Source organism: Phyllostomus discolor, chromosome 1, assembly GCF_004126475.2.
Source record: "Phyllostomus discolor isolate MPI-MPIP mPhyDis1 chromosome 1, mPhyDis1.pri.v3, whole genome shotgun sequence".
NCBI lineage: Eukaryota > Metazoa > Chordata > Mammalia > Chiroptera > Phyllostomidae > Phyllostomus > Phyllostomus discolor.
This window is the reverse complement of record NC_040903.2, coordinates 158247436-158266315: the sequence shown is the minus strand read 5'-3', so window position 1 is coordinate 158266315 and position 18880 is coordinate 158247436. Positions and strand designations below refer to the sequence as shown.

The window sequence follows — 18880 nt, the reverse complement described above, 5'->3', positions numbered from 1 at the left end:
TTTTCTTAGTTTATTTCCTTTTTGTTTTCTCATATAACACTTCATATGTCCATAATAGCATTTATCACATTTGTATATTTATTTTTATACAATGTGTCTCCTTCTGGACCATGACTTAAGTAAGAACAGGAACAGATAATATTAAACTTTGTGTATCTGACACTAGTAAATGCTGTATATGAGACTATTAATCGAATTGCTGCAAATTCAGGCTGAATAAATAAGGATATGAAAACTGTGAAACAGATAATTTAGTATAGCTCATGATCCTCATATCCTTTGTTTGGGGTAAATCAAATCAATGTGCAAACTCGGGGTATAGGTATTTTTGAAATTTTGGGATTAAAATATTTGGGACTTGAAAACACTTATCTATAATTCTGAAACTGTGGTCATTTTCAGAAACTAGACTACAAATTTGTTTGATCCATAACATAGCTAGGTGGTACAGCCTGGCCTATAGGACCTTTCGACTAATTCAGAAATTAGATAGACGATTCTTCTCCCTTATCTCATCTCAGCCAGGGGCTGGTCTTGTTTGTTTGGGTACTTACCACTGTTAGAGTTTTGTGGTTGTCTTTGGTTCATATCTGGAATCTGCAGTTTTACTAGCTATAGGGCCTTTTGGAAAATGATTTAATTTCTCAAAGGATTGATAATACTTGTATTGAAGAATTGTAAAACATATATAAGGTAAGGTCTAAGTACCTAACATGGTACCTGGCACCAAGTAAATATCCAGTAAATGTTAGTTTCAGTCATCTTTTCCTTCCCTCTTCTACCTGCCAGTATATCATCTTACCCAGACTTTTGATATCTCTCAGATGACCCATGCTTCAAAATGACCTGTGCCTGCCTTCCTTTCTCCCCATAATGAGAATTCTTATTCTCTCAGCATAACTATCTCAGCTAGGTAATAGAAGAAAAGTGAGGTGAGTCAACGTGATGGTTAAATAACAATTTTAAAAGATGTGCTTTTTGACTCGGGTCTTTAGTAACATTTTTGGCAATACGACAAAATTTATTTTAGCAAAAGTCATTCAGTCAAGTTGAGAGACAGTTAGTTGTAGATTTGAAGAGAGGCCCAAGTGGCTGCCAGGAATCAGTTCCACTCTGTTGGTACTTCCCTGTTTTTCATGTGAACTCAGATTGTGTAAAATAATTATGGTTTTTCTTTCTCTTTTCTTTTCATTTCCTTATTCCTTTCAGGGAGCTACAGTGGCAGCTCTTCTGTGAGACAAGGGACAGGGGGGTAGAAACCATATGTGAGTTATTTTTAAACGCCTGCATTTATTTTTTCTGCAGGTATGCCATCTTATTCTGGAAGTCAATAAAACTTAGCACTTAATGAAAGCACATGGTGGGAGAAATCCCACTACTCCTTAGGAGGAATGGCACCATCTCCCCATCCAAGGGGATGTGCTAGTCTACAGAGAACAGTCCCATCCCCGTGCTTGCTTGCTTTCGTTTACCCTTCTCTGTGGATTGAGTGTAATCAATTTTATTTATATGGTCTTTCTTTCAGTTCTTGGGTGGAAGAGGCTGCATGGATCAAAGATAGTGATCACATGAAAGGACTGTAGCAAGCAGAGTTGTCTGTATTTGAAATAAAAAGCACGATACACACTTTAGTAACACAAATCATCAGCCTAGGTTAATGGCAAGGTGACAGTGTAGGAGTCTTTTGTAACAGTGTATAATTCTACTGAGCAAAGACCTTGGTGGATCTGGCAGATGATTGTTGTTCTGGGGGAGGCATATGATTATAATGATAATTCTTTATAGTTTGTTATTTTATTCCCTGATATTAAAGGAGCAGAAAGTATTCAGCTAAAAAATCTCTTCCCCAAAAGCCAAAAAATTTTCTTCTCTCTAGTTACTGATTCATTTTAACAACTTCCTCCCATCCCTGACGAGTTATGCCTACTCATTATTCACATCTTAATGAGAATTAATTCGTATCACATGAACATCTATAGGAAAGAACAGGTACTTCCTAGAATTTAGAGTTTTTATTGAGGCAGAAGAAGGCATGAGTGAGGCAGTCAATTGTAGCATAGCCAAAAGTCACCACGGAAGACTCAGGGCACCTTAGCTGTGGATCAAAGGAGTGGTAAGAAGGCAGAAAAGAGGAGATTATTTAGAATAGGAGATGAGAGGGTCCAAAGGCAAACTTTTCAGTTTAGCTTGACATTCTGGTGGCAAGAGTGGGCCCCTGAAAATCCTATGATGTCTTTAGCCTGAGTGCCATCGAGTTTTCTGTGGCTGAGTTGAAATACAAATATTAGTTTGGAATCCTAGGCAAATCCAATACAGCTCACTGATTTTTCTATTTCCTTCCTATCTTCAATTGGAAAGAGGTAGGAAAGAGAAATGGCATAAAAGGAAGTGGAGGAGAGAATGTATCTCCACTTTCCTTCTCAATTGATTTTTATAGACCTCTGAAATCTGTCTTTAGATGTGTGCTGTGTATAGTTCTTTGAGGCAATAGAAAGACAAGTGTTACATAATTCAAGGGAAATGTATTCATTACTGGCATCATAGCATTAGCAAAGTTAACAAGGCAAGCCAGTGCATCTGAGCAACACTCATAAAAAAGCAAATATGCTAGGATTGAGTGTGGTTTTACACAGTTGAAGCAAATTGTTACTCATTCACTGCGTAGGCACTCAGTAGTTACCCATTAAGTGAATGAACAATAGCATAGTGTGGGGAGACAGGCAGTAAATATGTTACACAAACACAACATAATTACAAATTGTATTAAATGCTATAAAGAGAGAGAATAAGGTACTGTGATGGAGAATAACAAAGGAAGACAGAAAAGAACTCTCTTTTTCTTATGAACCTTGAAAACCTCTAGTTTTGGCAATTTATAGATGTGTTAAAATGTACAGTAAACATTTTTTTATATTTTATAGTACTAGCAAAATTTAATAATCATCTGTTCTCTCCCATTTAACTTTTTGTTACCATTTATTGGCCATTCAAACCAAAACTGTTTATTCACATTGTGTGTGAAATTCACAGTGTGTTTTGGCCTCTATTAGATCATTAACCATAAACATTTGTTTATATTTCAACTGAATAAAAAGACCCAAGTAATATTATAACAAAAAACACATTCATTTCTCTTACCCCCTCCTCCAAAGCTACAATTGAGCCAGGTGTAGTGATTTCTTTGTTTATGAAGTAACAAAATACGTTAGAACTACTATAATAATAGTTTTCTAGAATTTCCATAAAAATCTCTTTCAAGAGTTTTTCATTTTTGCTAAATTTCCATTCAGTCAAGTTTACCTAAAGCTAATGGGGTAATAACTTCCGCAGAAATCTAGGGTTTCCATTGTGCAAGTTCCTGTGTCTGCTTTAGAAAAGGAAAGATGTGAACATGTTATGTACTCCTTTGTCTTGAAAAACTTTATTGTACGTTACGTGAACAGAGAGCAACCCAAAGCAAGAATGAGAAGATTGGAGCAAGTCATAATTTCATTGTTGATAGAAAACTTCCCTCTCTGTTAAACATTGTGGGGGGAAAATATACCTTGCCTATGTTTATCTGCATTCCATCATGTTAAAAATGCTAGGGCAACATTTTAAACACTAATTAGTCCTATTCATATTTCACCAAAGTTTAATTTATTCACAATGAAAGAACTTTTGGGGTTTTTATTAGAATAAATAGCCATATTACTATTTACAGTTAGCATTTTTAGCTATGTAGTGTTATATGTGCCTTATACTTCTCAATTCTAAATCTCAGCCCTAAAAATCAACTTAAAATTTTGGATGTTTTCCACTGTTGCATTTATCAGTTTTCTGGCTCAAAGATGTTTTTGTGGGTAATTAGAATAAAAACTAACAGATGAATGTCTTTGCTTTTCGAAAAGGGAACTAGCTGTGAGGCACATTCCTTATTAATTGCTGAAAAAGGGATAGCATTGATAGCAGGATCTTAATACGTCCTTTGAGAAGCTCTAGTAATCAGCTGAATTCTATTACTCTTAACTGTGGGCAGGCATTGGGATCCTTTTTTTGCTACTGAGTTGTGGAAAACTGCATTTTCAGTTCCTAGTGGGCCTTCTAAGGGAAATCCTCCTTGCCAAAGAATTGTGTTTATGTTTTAGTTTGACTTTCATTTTACTTTATCTGAAGATGGTTTTGCCATACCTGAAGGTTCACAAAAAGGTGATTTTAAGTGCTTAGGTGAATTATCACTGGGATGTGGGCTCACCCAGTTTAGTGTGTGCATAACACACATGCCTGTTTTGTCTGAAACAGTGTGTAGGACATACTTACTCTAAAATATTATTTGTTTTTTATCTGAAATGCAAATTTAACTGGGCATCCAGTATTTTATTTGGCAGACTTACTAGGGTAACTATATAACATCATCCAAATCATGACACTTTTCAGAGTGAAATGGGCACTTTTTTTTAATTAATTCTTACCAGATGTTTATTGATTTGAGAGAGAGAGGAGGGAAGAAAGGGAGGGAGGGAAACATTGATGTGAGAGGGAGGAAGGGTGTGGGGGAAAGAGAGGAAAAAGAAAGGAAGGAAGAAACATTAATGTGAGAAAAAAACATCAATCAGTTGCCTCTTATACTTGCCCAGACCAGGGATCAAACCTGCAACCTAGGTATGTCCCCTGACCAAGAATCGAACCCACAGCCTTTTGGTATGTGAGATGATGCTCCCATCAACTGAGCCACCTGGTCAGGGCTGAAATGGGGCACTTTTAATAATTATGCCAGGACAAAGGCAGAAATTGGGACTGTTGTGGGAAAACTGGAAAGTATGTTCAACTTAATAATAGGGTGTTTGAAAGTATTTTTAATTATTGATTATAGATTTGCATAAGCAATCAAATCTCTGTCATTAATTTGTATAGCTATGAATATAAATATAAAGTGTATTGCTTTATAATTCCACCTGTAAAATTTGATTAAGGTACCATAAAAGCTGTGGTGGCCTAACTGCTAGTTCAACCTTGACATTTTCTTTTTTTGGAAGAGTTTGAGAAGGATTGGTATTTTTTAAATAACAATTTTAAAGAGAATTAAAGTTCATTTTTTGTAAGCACTAGTACATGAGACTTTACAGTTTACATTTTTTAATTTTTTCTTTTCTTTACATTACCTATATGTATATTTTACCATCAGCATCTATAACTTAAGAAATTCATGTGTTTTATGCCTTGTATTTGGCTTAATTCTTCTCTTTTAACCTACTTACTTTTTGTTTTGGGGTATTTAATAAATACAGTAGTCCCCCCTTATCTGCAGGGGCTATATTCCAAGACCCTCAGTAGATGCCTAAAATTGTAGCTAGTATCAAACCCTATATATACTTACCTGTGATAAAGTTTAATTTATAAATTAGTCACAGCAAGAGATTAACAACAATAAATAATAAAGTAGAACAATTATAACAATATACTATGATAAAGTTACATGAATGTGGGGTGTGTGTGTGTGTGTGTGTGTGTGAGAGAGAGAGATAACTGGTCTGAGAACTAAGAGGACTGCCCAGTGACTAGTCAGGAAGCTCAGATAGACCGCACGGGTATGCTGGGTAAAGGGATGATTCACGTCTTAGGTGGGACAGAGTGGGACAGTGTGAGATTTCATCATACCAAAAATGGTGCACAATTTAAAACTTATGAATTGTTTATACCTGAATTCCCCATTTAATATTTTTGGACCAAGGTTGTTTGTGGGTAACTGAAACCACAGAAAGGGAAACTGCAGATAATCGGTGACTGCGATAACCTATTATTCATATTCAGCTGAACCTTAATTTGTATTCCCTTTTATCTTACCATGCTCAACCTAACTTCATTCTAAAAATTTATCATAAGTATTTGAGTACCTGCTACGTGGCAGCCACCCTGCTGAGTGCTATGGTAAATAGGACATGGAATGTCACTTGGCCGTGTCCTCTAGGAGCTTAAAGTCTGGGCTTAATATGGTTGTCTCTCCACCGCTTTGCATGTTTCTGCTGGTCTTCTCCCTGTCTCCTTCAGCCCTGCACCTCTTTTGAAGTGTGATCATTATTAGCATGTCAGGAATAGGTGTACCATGATTTCAACTGGTAATTGTGTTTTTTGTTTTATCCCAATATTTCTTTGTTAAGGCACAAGATTTTATTGGAGTTTCATCTAAATTAATGAGATGTCTTCAGGAAACAGCTTATAACTTCTAGATAATTTTCCTGTCTGGTAATTTATAGGTTGGAATAAAAGTGTATCAAAGTCCAGTACTTGAACTGCCTAGAACCTTTGAGCGATGAGTTGACCCACATTACAGTTTTCCAGATTCTTCCACCTGTTAACACTTAACAGGATTAATGTCTGTTGCCTCTAAAGGAAAAATTTTCTTTAAAAGTATTTTCTTGTTTTCAGTGTCAACACTTGTTTTATATAATAATATTGGTTAATTATTTTAATATATATTTCACATTACCTATTTTTGTTATTTTGAAAAGATATAAAATTATTTCTACACTATACTCACATGGTAAAAATTCATATGGTATAAAAGTATATATAGTTCAAAGTCATCCTGTCTCCTCAGCCTATTCTCCTTATAACTAGTTTTTTACCAGCATTTTGTATATCCTTCCAGAGATTGCATATATAGATCATTATTTTTATATATTCTTTTATCTTTTCACACAAATGGTAACATCATACACTTACTTTTTTCATTTAACTCTGTATTTTGGAGATTATTCCTTATCAGAACATAAAGAGTCTTATTTGTTTTTTACAGCTGCATAGTATTCCATGTTACAAGGCCTCTACTAACCACTTTTTTATTGGTTCAAATGGTGTTGTACACAGAGCTTGACGAATAGCTTCATAACATGCCTCGTGCTGCACGTGTGCAGCTCAGTTGGCATGAGCGTGTATGTCATTCCTAGAAGAGGAATTCCTGGGTTAGAGCATACTCATGTACACTTGTATGCATAAAAATGTGTTTGCTTTTATTTAATCTCAAGGTAATGCATGTTTGTACTTAAAAACTTAAAACATTTCAAACATTACCAAAAAGAATAAAGTGAAAAATAAATTCTCCAAGTTCCTAGTCCCACTTCCAGATGTAACACTTTCTTAGCTATCTTTCTTGTACTTATCAATTTGCCTATTTTTTCTTTTTTATATATAAATTGTTGTATGGTATCCCATTATATGTGTATATCATAATTTATCCATTAAGTTCCTTATTGGTGAACATTTAAGATGTCTCTAGATCTTTTTGGTACTACAGACAAAGCTGCAGTGAAAAACCTTCTAGATGTCTTTGCATATTATGGGTGCGTTTTTACTAGATCGATTCCTAGAATCAAGGAACACATGCATTTTAAATCGTGACCAGTTTTGCTTACTGCTCTCCAAAAAGGTAGTTCCATTTGATTCTTCCACCAGTGTGTCCTTGCTGATCCTGGCTATTATCCAACTTATTAATCCTTACCAATTTAGTAAGAGCCCAAAAGAAATTTTATTCTAATTGAATTTCTTGTATTTTGATAAATTGGCCATTTCTGTTTATTTTCTGTATATTAGTATTTATGACCTTCATTCATTTTTCTAATGGGTTGTTCACTTTGTTATGATTTGTTAAGTGTACTCATCTATTAGGAAATTAGTCTGTCATCATGTATGTTACAAGTATTTTTTTTCTCAGTTTTTCCCATGTGTACAGTCTATAAGTACACATAATTTGACCCTAAAGAGATGAGGGGAGGGCGGGGAGTGGTAGGAGTGAATTAGTGGGGGATTCAGATCAAACTACTAAATGCTTTTTGAACAAATAAATATATATTGTACATATATATAGTATATCTGAAACTAATGTAAATTTATTTATGTCATTATACTTCAATTTAAAAAATGTTCTATATTAAACTGTTTTTAAAATTCTAAAGAAAAACAACAAAAATGATATACTGCTTTTATCTTCTAAGACGAAAGGAGCTCTAAATACATAAAAGATTGTACAGTATTTAGTTGGTGTGAGGTATAATAACCATGCTGCAAATGCATTTGTTTTTCATATATTTCCCTTCAGAGGTTTTATCAGCTATGATTAGTGTGCTGTTGGTATATATACTTATGGGATTCCTCCTGTATGAAGCTGTCCAAAGAACTATCCACATGAAATATGAAATAAATGGAGATATCATGCTTATTACTGCAGCTGTTGGAGTTGCCGTTAACATAATGTAAGCTCTGGTTGTTGGTTTTGGTTTTTTTTTAACAAATGTAATAGGCTTTACTCTGTAGAGCAGTTTTAGGTTCCCAACAAAATTAAGAGGAAGGTACAGAGACTCCCAAACACCTCCTGCCCCCACACATGCACAGCTCCCCCATTATCAACATCCTGCGCTAGAGTGCTACGTTTGTTACAGCTGATGAACCTATGCTGCACATCGTAACCACCCAAAGCCCATGGTTTATATTAATGGGTTTGGACAAATGTACAATGACATGTATCCACCATTGTAACAGCATACACTCTACATCGTTCTAACATCAATATTCTCAAATAGTGGGAACTTAGAGACTGTTATACATGTGTTTAGTAATAGTGATATTTTCATATCTTTATAGATTATACAGTACATCAGTTTTTCTTATAAATGTTAATAAAACACTGTTGAAATTATAAAGTCCTCATTAGTTTGCTCAGATATGCTAAAGTTTGACTAATAATCAGGAATTTAAATAAGACAAAGTTTTTTAAATTTAATTTTTAAAATATTTTTATGTTGAGATTTTTTAAACTACCAACTATTTTCCTAAAAACTATGGTTCCTGTAAAGGGCCAGATACTAAATATTTAGGACCTTAGAGCCATACAGTTTCTTTGGCAACTACTCTCCTATTATAGAACAAAAGCAGCCCACATTCATTATGTAAACAAACAAGCATGCCTGTATTCCAATAAAGCTTTATTTACAGTCCTGGCTGGGTGACATGGCTGGTTGGAATGTTGTCCCGCACACCAAAAGTTTGCAGGTTCCATCCTCAGTCAGGGCACATACCTAGAGCGCAGTTTCAATCCCTTGTCCAGGCACATAGGAGAGGCAGCCCACTGAGCTCTCTCTCCCCTCCCCCCGCCCTCCTTGTCTCTCTCTAAAATCAATGAGCATATGCTTGGGTGAGGAATTTTTTTAAGTTTATTTATAAAAACAGGCTGTAAAAAAAGGTTTGTTTACAAAAACAAAAATTATTTATAGTCCACAGACTGTGGTTTGCTAGTCCCTGTCTAGTGGCTTCCATTCATACTTAGAATAAAATCAAAATTCCTTACTGGCCTTTTTAATAAGATCCTATATACTGCTCCAGCTCACCTGCTGGCATTACCGCTCACTTTATTCTAGCCAAAATGGCTGCCCTGCTTTTTTTTTTAAGCACATGGAACACATTTGTATCTCAGGGCCTTTGCCCTGGCCTGCTTCTCCCTAGAACACTCTTCCACCACCGCTTGCTTCTGAACTTCATTCAAGTCTCTGCTCAGATGGAGTCTCAGACTGTGCTTTCCTGACTGCTCTCCCAGTCACTCTCCATCCTCTTGCAGGGCTTTCCTTTTTTTCTTCAAAGCATTCTCCTGGCCCAGCAGTGCATTAGGAATTTATCTGTGTACTCCTCTGCCTTCCCTGCTGGAACAAGCTTTATGGGGATAGGGATCGGTCTGTCTCATTCACTCTTTTGACCCCAGCACCTAACGTAGTACCAGATGCATAAAAAGTGCTCAAGTATTTAGTAAATGAATGAGTTCCATGTTGCCTCATTCGTGTCTGGTTAGTCACAAATATTTTTATCAATAGTGTTAGGAAGAATAATAATGTTTTCTTTTATTTTTAACAGAATGGGGTTTCTGTTGAACCAGTCTGGTCACCATCATGCCCATTCCCACTCCCTGCCTTCAAATTCTCCTACCACAGGTTCTAGATGTGGACAGCACCACGGGCAGGATAGCTTGGCAGTGAGAGCGGCGTTTGTTCATGCTTTGGGGGATTTGGTTCAAAGTGTTGGTGTGCTAATCGCTGCATACATCATACGATTCAAGGTAATGTGATTGCAATTTTTCTATTTTAAAATACATTTAATTTCAACATTAAAATGAAAGGTGATTTTCTTTTATCAGTATAGTGGACACCAGGGCCAGTCCTACTCAGTTTGCGTCTGCACAGGCCTAACTGAGCCGCCAGTCCATATGGCTCTTTTGTCAGCACTAAACACAATAGTTATCACATCACGAGGTCACTTATCTGTAACTGGCTTTGGTAGTGCCTTCTCTGGAGAACTCAAGTTTAAGCTTTGTCCCTGCCCCACAACTCTAAACTTGATCTCCCTCCTCTTTAAAATGGAAGGGGGGGGGCCTTAAATCTGAGGGATGACTTCTAAAAGTCCTTCTAGCTCTGATATTCTATGGTTCTGGGTGGAAAATTTAGAGAAGGCACAGAGGAAAATAATAGAACAAACCATTCGACTTCTGAAAATAGATCCCATGAGGAAAGATACTTAAATAATCTCGGAGTTTCTCAATTGCAATATCCAAGTTTTAATGAAAGAACAGGCCACAGAGTAGGCCTTACTGTGTTTACAGCCTGTCCCATGTCTGTCAGTAGTTAACCACACAATGTTGATCTATCCCCTTACAGCCAGAATACAAGATCGCTGATCCCATCTGTACATATGTGTTTTCCTTACTTGTGGCTTTTACAACATTTCGCATCATATGGGACACCATAGTTATAATACTAGAAGGTAAGATCTCTCTAATATCCCCGCTGCGGATTTATTACTCCCCTAAGTCAGATTGGGGGCGGGAGGGGACACTCTGAGGCAAGAGCCATGTCTTGTCTTTTTTTTGACTGATACTTATTAGGCTATAGGAACACCACCTTATGTATACATAATATATATGAATGCACACTCTCTCCTATGTGTTACCCACTTGACCCTTATATTAGCTAACAAAAGAAGGAAAGACAGACATCATTGTCCCCTTTTACCAACAAGAAAGCCAAGGTTCAGAGGGGGTTCACAGGGCTAGCCTAACTTGCCTAAGGCCATGCTGCTAATAAACTGCGGCATGAGGACAACAATGAAACTCTTTTGATTCTAATGCAAGTATGTTTAGTAATTTATTTATTAATTTCTTAATTTCAATTTAACTTGCTATTTTGTTATACTTTCTGTATCCCTCCCTGCCTTACTAATATTATGGATAATCATGTAAATTTAAGTTCTCAACAGCAGGTTAATCATCATTGGATGTTCCTTTTTCTTTTTTTTTTAATCCTAGCTTATTTGTTAAATGAAGTATTCTGGATTGATTAGCATTCCTTTTTAGCGAGAATGAACAGTTCTAAAATATTTATTGGCCTTTTGTGTATATACTGCTATATGTGTGCATGGTTTATCTTAAAAGTATTAATGTATTTTAATGTGAAGTGAATTTGGCAAAGCTAGTTGGTTTTTTGGGGGGGGGAAATCCTACCAGTAATGTATAACTTTTTCTCCAAAATAAACTTTACTTATAATTGATATATTCTGAACTAATAGGTGTACCAAGGCATTTGAATGTAGAGTATATCAAAGAAGCCTTGATGAAAATAGAAGATGTTCATTCAGTGGAAGAATTAAATGTCTGGTCTCTCACTTCGGGAAAACCCATGGCCATCGTACACATACAGCTAAGTATGTGGCTGGTGGTAACTACTGGGCTGGGTGGGCTTCTGTCTTTGGAATTAAACATCTGTGCTTATAGTTAAATAGGAAGACCTTTCTGCTGGAAAGAGTTGTTGTAAGAGAGGTGTGGGTTCAACTCACTGAGAAAAGTGAGTTGCAGGTCAGTATTTATAGTGGATCAATAATTTTTTCTCTCTTTGAGATGAAACCTTACAAATAGACTTTTGCCTTCAGATTAAAGGCATTAAGTATATGCCCTAGCCAGATGGCTCAGATGGTTGGAGTATCATCCCACCAAAAGGTTGAGTGTTTGATCTCCAGGCAGGGCACATACCTAGGTCGCGGGTTCAATACCCGGTCGGGACATGTGAGGGAGGCAACCAATTGATGTCTCTCTTTCATGTTGATGTTTTCCTCTCACATCTCTTGCTCTCTCTCCCCCTACTCTCCCGCTCTATAAAATCAATAAAACATATCCTCGAGTGAGGATTTAAAAAAATAAAGGCATTAAGTATATTTACCATGCTTTTTCTATATATGAAAAGCTAGAGCCTATGTTTTTATTTCTGTAAATCCTTTCACAGATGACTGCTTTTTACTTTTTATCAAAATAATACATGCATGAGATTTCTTTCTTTAGGTACAAAAGATGAAAGACTTGTAATTAATGTCTAGATTTCTTTCTCTACCTGAGAGTGAGCTGGAGAGATTGGGATAATGAGAAGCCTATCTAGCTTTGTAAACTGACACACTTCTCTAACAGAATAACTTCAAGAGGGTAGAAATCAAACTAATAAAAATATGTTCACAGTATTCTAAGGTTGTTTTTCCTGTGTCTTATTCAGTAATGTGTGATGTACAATGAATAGTAACAATATTTTCTTGACATTGCAGTTCCTGGAAGTTCATCTAAATGGGAGGAAGTACAGTCAAAAGCCAAGCATTTATTACTGAGCACGTTTGGTATGTATAAATGTACTGTTCAGCTTCAGAGTTACAGGCAAGACGTGGACAGAACTTGTGCAAACTGTCAGAGTTCTGGTTCCTAATTTTAGATGTTTGGGGGACGATTGCCTTACTCACCCTGCAGTCACAGACGTGAGAGCAATAAGTGCACACCTAAGTGAGAACATGGGATTCCTGACAGCTGTGTCCATGCCACCCACCGATCCGCCAGCCTGCGAGTGCTCGTCTCTGTTGATGGGAAAAGGAGACTCCACCATGATTTGTAGATGAAGATGTTTCCAAAACATTGTTTACAGGATGAGATGTGACTCCACAGATACCTCAGAGAAGACAATCCAAGACCATACTTCATTAATTACAGCAGAGTGTATGTCATAAAAGAAGCATCAAGAATTCTGTATTCACATTCAAAAACCCTTTTTAAAGCCCATTTTATATCAAGCCATGCTGGAAAACTGAATTTTTTAAAACATAATCTTGACACTCAGCTTCTGGAATTTGACACCCAACTGTCTTTTTACAGAAATTATTTCTCAACAGATTTCAGAAAGTACTAGTAATTATCCAGAGTGGAATAAGCATGTATTCCTTAGTGTTTCAGAAAAGTTTTATTTCACAAATAAGTCTTAATGTTATTGTGATACCTTATAAACAAGTTTTTCCAAATGTTACAGGGTTTTGAATCTCAAAGTTAACACTTTTGGTTATTTGTAATCTTATCAGAACCAAATTTTTGTCACTGTCATTAAATTGCTAAGGAAACATTTTCAGTATTATTCTGAATGGCAGAAGTTAGTCTTAAACTGAAATTACTGTATGATCATTTAAACAAAATATAGGTGCAAGGATGGGGTATGAAGTTTCAGATTTAGGTCTTGAAATTACTTTTATTGTTCATGGAATTTATCTTAAGAACAGCGTGAGACTGTAAAACGTAAACGATGCTCTGTCCTCTTAAGAACTACCTTACGTTTTATACAGAAGTTTTGCTTGGTACCTTTCTTCTTGCCTCCATGCCAGTTAGTCTGTGTGTGCACTTTCAAGGTGGAGCTCTGGAGGGGCTAAGGTTCAGTTTGGGGTACCCGCCTCTCAAATGTAGATTAACTGCGTTCCGCCAGGGAGAGTTTCTGTTTGATGATACGGGTTAGGAGTTCTCCATGGACTGTGGAAACCATAAGATATAATTTTGAGGTTTTCCAATAGTACCATAGTAGAAATACCGAAAGAGATTGGGTAAAGATATTACTCTGAGAAGACAAAACCTTTAAGGGTTTTTTACTCTTGTATGTGTGTGTATTTATGTTTTAAAGCCCCAGAGTAGGATGGACATTAAATCTATGTGGTAGGGAGGTTGAGCACAGAAGTCTCTAAGCAGAAGGCAACCTAATTAATAACAGTTGTATTAACCAGTTGTGAATATTCATGTTTCATTTTGCAACTGTTGGTTTTGCTGTTGTCTTTGTGTACCTTAATAATCTATTTTCAGCAGAGAATCAGAGTAAAGTAACAATGTCCCAGACAGGTTGTGAAATGAAATCTTAGATAGACAAGCAGATGACTTAAAACATAGGTGAAGATTATGAAACAGATTTCATCTTTCTACCAAGTATCTCACTGTAAGTAACCCTAAGACAAAACCTGGATTTACCTAAAAAATTGTTAAGAGTTGATGGTATCCAACAAAAGAGTTGATGAGGGTTAATGGTACCTAATAAAGCCCAGCGTTGGTGAATTGAATGGAAAATTTTATGGAATTCTTATTATGAATCCATTTGAAATAATGATTTGAATTTTTCAAAAATTTCAGGAGATATAAACTGTTTAAATAAAAAATACTCTTAAATATAGAAGGCAGGTAAGAATAAATGAGAGGCATGTCAGTGCACATCCGGGCATCTATTGACTTTGTGTCCCTGCAAGAGAAAGGAGGAGCACGTGCAGTGTGTGGTCGTGGCTGCTCCCGCGCCTGCAGTCGTTTCCCACGTCTGCTGAGCTTGTTTCTCGTCACCAGTCCTTTATCTAAAGTGGGTATGTCTCACTTTTCACATCAACCTGTCCTTGAAAAGTTATTGGGTAAAAGTCTAAAATCCATTTGAGGATTGAAAAGGATCCCTTTGTAAAATGCATAAACACTGAAAACTTCTGTGAGTCTTAATTATTATGTTCTATTTAAATTAAGTACACAAAGTTTTCTGTGCTTTTTTCTTGTGGCAAGAACTACAGATTTTGTACTTTACTGGGTCTGTGAGATTTGATAATTGACAGATTTAATTTTTTATAATTTGACAAAAGCTGCAGAGAAAGGTGTGAACTTAACCGATGCAATGTTAAGGGACTGCCCAGCTTATGAAACAGAGCCTTCGGTCTGTCCTCCAGCCACCGAGGGCCAGCCCCCAGCTCCACTCCTCAGCCAGCTCTCAGAAGAAGGGCAGTCCGTGCACCACGGTTCATTTTGCAACTGGGAGAACAGATCGTAACATAAAAACTGGGCCGCTCTTCAGTGCAACATGTTTTAATTAATATTTGCAAATGATCAAAGTTGTATACCTAAACCTGTGTTTCACAACTCTGGCCAGATGTAGCCTTCTGATTTATTTTAGGAAAAGACCTATTGTTTGTTGATGACCGTGCTGCCTTAGAAGTACAATGTGGGGAATGCAGTTGAAGGAGGCATATTTCAGAGAACTTTGAAATGCAGAACCAGAAGTGACTGTAATTCCCACATACACTTTCCATTAGCTATGCCTGTGTAACATGAGCCCAGATTTTCACAGCTTGTGGCTCCCAACAGTATTATTTACCAGCTCACTGGATTTCTTATTTTTCTGTTTCTTTTTCAATGTTGGTTTCTTTATTGCCATTTTCTAAAACGAAGTTTCCTGATCTTAGGAGTCTCGGTATTCTGGTTCAGTCCCTCGAACTAGATGTCCCCACAGACAGTGTTTATCTTTGGTAGAATTTTCCCAGAATAGACATAGACATAAGCTTCCCTTTTATTTTAATGTGAGGAAAAACCATCTTTCAGAGACAATGCACCACTTATAAAAGGGTACATTGTCTTATAAAAGTGTTTCTAGGTAAGGAAAACTTTTTTTTTTTTTTACCAGCTGGCTGTTCCTGATCCGGGTTCCCTGCGCACTAAATAAGGGCGACAGAAACTGACGTGAGGACTGCGCAACCGCACGCGAGGGTCGCTGCTAGTGCGGCCCTGGGTTGCGTTTCTCCAGCAACCACTCCCGCTGCTCTAGGAGAGATCATCATTCGCTTCTGAAGCGAGCACAAATTAGCTAAATATATTTTCTTTGTATGATTAGGTCATCATAATGAATAAGGTATTCTTACAGAATTTGAGCCCCTTTAAAATAAGCTTTTAGGCAATTTTTTTTGCTGACTATGCCTTGCATATAGTAAATTTAGCATTACAGAATATGTTCATATGTATAGGATCAGTTCACATGGTTCAGTTTGTCTTTGAACCTCTCTGAACTCATGAGCCATTTGGGTATTAGTCACAGATGGATAGTGACACCCTGCTGTATGCTGTGTTGAGAGGAGGCAGGTCTGATCTCCAAGTCACTGATTAAGCTTAATATCTTTCTAACCAAAATACCATTTGTAAACTTGAACTGCAGATCTCTTAGGTGAGTCCCCCAGGCAGGGGTTCAGGTTTGTTTCACAGATCAGCAACCAGGGATATTGGTGGTGCTGGCGGGAGCGCAGAAGTTGGAGAGAAGAAACTGGGAGTTCCACAGTGTTGACTTGTGTCTGTGCATTAGGGCCGGCCTGTCGCTGAATTCTGGCTGACAATGGGTTTAACCCATTCTTTTAATCATACTGTGAGGACCAACCAAAGGTTTCTGATTTTCTGCAAGACTGGAAAACATTTATGGAGACTTTCTCTGACAGTGTCAATTTAAATACTGCAGTGAAATCCGTGCTGAAATAACTGCAACAGAACATTGGACTGTGCCGGTGCGTCCACTTTGTACTAGAAGATACTGTGTATCTGGAAAGCCATGCTGCTCCATGTAAACACGTGTTATTAAGTAAGCCATATCACAGTTTTAAGAAATTGTATATACTTTTACATCTACCCTTTCAGAAACCAGTATTTTGCATATGATTGATTTTAGAAAGTTCTTGAAGCTGGTGTTTGTCCATGTAATTTAAAATCAAAGTATAGTATATGTATATGTACTGTATTTGCAACTTTTAAATTGTAATTTCCTGTACATTTATTAAATAAAGTATTGTTTTGCCATGTGGTTTCTTAGAATAGAAATGTACAGTCCCTTAAATTAGATTTCCAAGTTTTTTAATTGATTCAGTAATAGTAGTAGGTCTTAAAACATAATCTTCTTAAAAAGAAAAGCACTAGGAAATAGATAACCTATCTAGTTTTATAATCTCAGGTTATAATACCATCTTAGGTGTTTAAGAAATGAGCCTGAAAAAAATCAGATAGGATAAAAGGTATTAAAAGAACCTTCATCTTTTTAAGTTCTATCAGTCACTTTTAATGTCCCTCTAGCCCCTGCAACACCAGCAGAAAGAACAAGAAGCCCCTGAGAAAGTAAGATGGGTGAGGACCGCTGTGAAGCCAGAGAGCAATGAGCCGATGTCCCGAGTGTGTGGCTAGGGGTTGGCAAACAATGCCTCACAGGCCAAGTCTGGCCTGCAGCCTGTCTTGTGTGGCCCAAAGAACTGAGAATGGTTTTTACATTTTAAAATGTTTTTTAAAATAAGAATAATATTGTATGATGTGAAAATCCTATGAACTTTAAATGTCAAAGTCTGTAAAGTGTCACTTAAACACAGCCACACTCATGCAATCATACCATGTATCGTCTGGCCACTGTGATGCTGCAGTGGCAGAGTAGTTACAGAAGTATGAAACCTGTATCATCGGTCCCTTCACAGGAGAAGGTTGGCCGCACGTGGTGTCGCCGTTGAAGGCTGTCTCCGCGTACTTAGATGCAGCAAGCCCTTTGAGAGCCCACTTAGAGGTTGCTAGACTGGTACCTCTGAAGCTACCTAAGTCAGCAGAGGTTCTTTTCTTCCCTTGACCTTTTTTCTTTTCTTTATCCCCCTTGGAGTTTGGGGAAGAAATATAGGAGAAGAGTAGCAAGATTTCAAATATTACCTGTGTACCATATGCTGCACCTAATGTTCACTAGCAAAGCAGCTTCCTACCCAGAACACCACGATCACAAGAATCATGTAACAATGCTTTTCATAATAAAGCTTTATTCCCTTGATTTTTAGAATTTTTCACTAAAGTTATAACCAAAATAAAGGAAATAAAAATGTATGTTGAGTACCTTATGTAGTTTGTGCCAACTGAAAGCTCACAAATGAAAAATAACATTTTATCTGCTAAATAAGATGAAAATTGGTCGTGGGGCTTTTAAAATGGTTTTTTAAGTTTTCTAGTTACCTAGGAAAAGACAACTACTTTTGCAAATAGTAATAAAATAAAGTTTTAGTTAAGTTATAGTAGCAAATAAAGAGATGTCGCATGTTGTTTATCTGCCCGGCTCTATTTCTATTTTGATGTGTCATTTTTTTGGTTCATGTCAGATGCTAAAATAAAGGGTAACAGCCTTGCAAGCTTTGTTTATGCTAAATTTTTGGCTTTATTTAATATATTAGTAGAATTATGTTTTGTTATAATTCAGTTTCAGCTATGACCTATCCTCATTGCTATGAGCTATAAAATAGACTGAGTGTAAAGAGGAAGTGTGAAGCCTTGTGACGAGATGTCATCTCTACCGTGGATCCTGTGTTTAAGATTAGGAGGCTTAAAAATTCAGCCTCAGTGAAATATCACCAAAAATCATACCATTTTCTAGCAGCATTGTGGTTTAAGGCTCTCATGTGACTTTTAAAGAACAAACTGTAAAGTTTGCCCTATGGTTATCACCCAATAAAACAAAGATTATACTCTGTAAGTTACCAAATAGCTTTCATGTCTGCTGTCCTCAACTTTTCAAAAACTTGTTCTGGTTAGACTTTCAAATTCCTCTTGTCTGCATTTCACTTGCCAGCTTCAGCACATTGTCTTGTAGGTTTTTTAAAAAAAAACACTTTTGTTCACTTTAACAAAATGCTGACACTATGGGAAAAAATGTGTGGGGGCCAGTTTTTCTCTGAAATATATTGAGCTATTTCTTGGTAAGAGAGGAGGATTTTTTTCTTTTAAGTAGGA

The 18880-nt window shown here is 36.7% G+C and overlaps 1 protein-coding gene across 4 annotated transcripts in view; it reads left to right on the top strand.

The window, feature by feature from the left end:
- Positions 1–18620, top strand: part of SLC30A4 (solute carrier family 30 member 4) — a 30721-nt gene extending 12101 nt beyond the window's left edge. For 2 of the 4 annotated variants that reach the window (XM_036032977.1, XM_028507510.2), the window contains 5 exons: positions 8075–8228; positions 9877–10078; positions 10674–10779; positions 11581–11715; positions 12601–18620. In XM_036032977.1, coding sequence (XP_035888870.1) covers positions 8075–8228; positions 9877–10078; positions 10674–10779; positions 11581–11715; positions 12601–12755 — 752 coding nt within the window. In that variant the 3' untranslated portion in view covers positions 12756–18620. Of the gene's footprint in view, positions 1–1305; positions 2593–8074; positions 8229–9876; positions 10079–10673; positions 10780–11580; positions 11716–12600 lie in introns of those variants that run through there. The other 2 variants (XM_036032983.1, XM_036032987.1) reach the window with 2 other exon arrangements.
- The last annotated feature ends 260 nt before the right edge of the window (positions 18621–18880 follow it).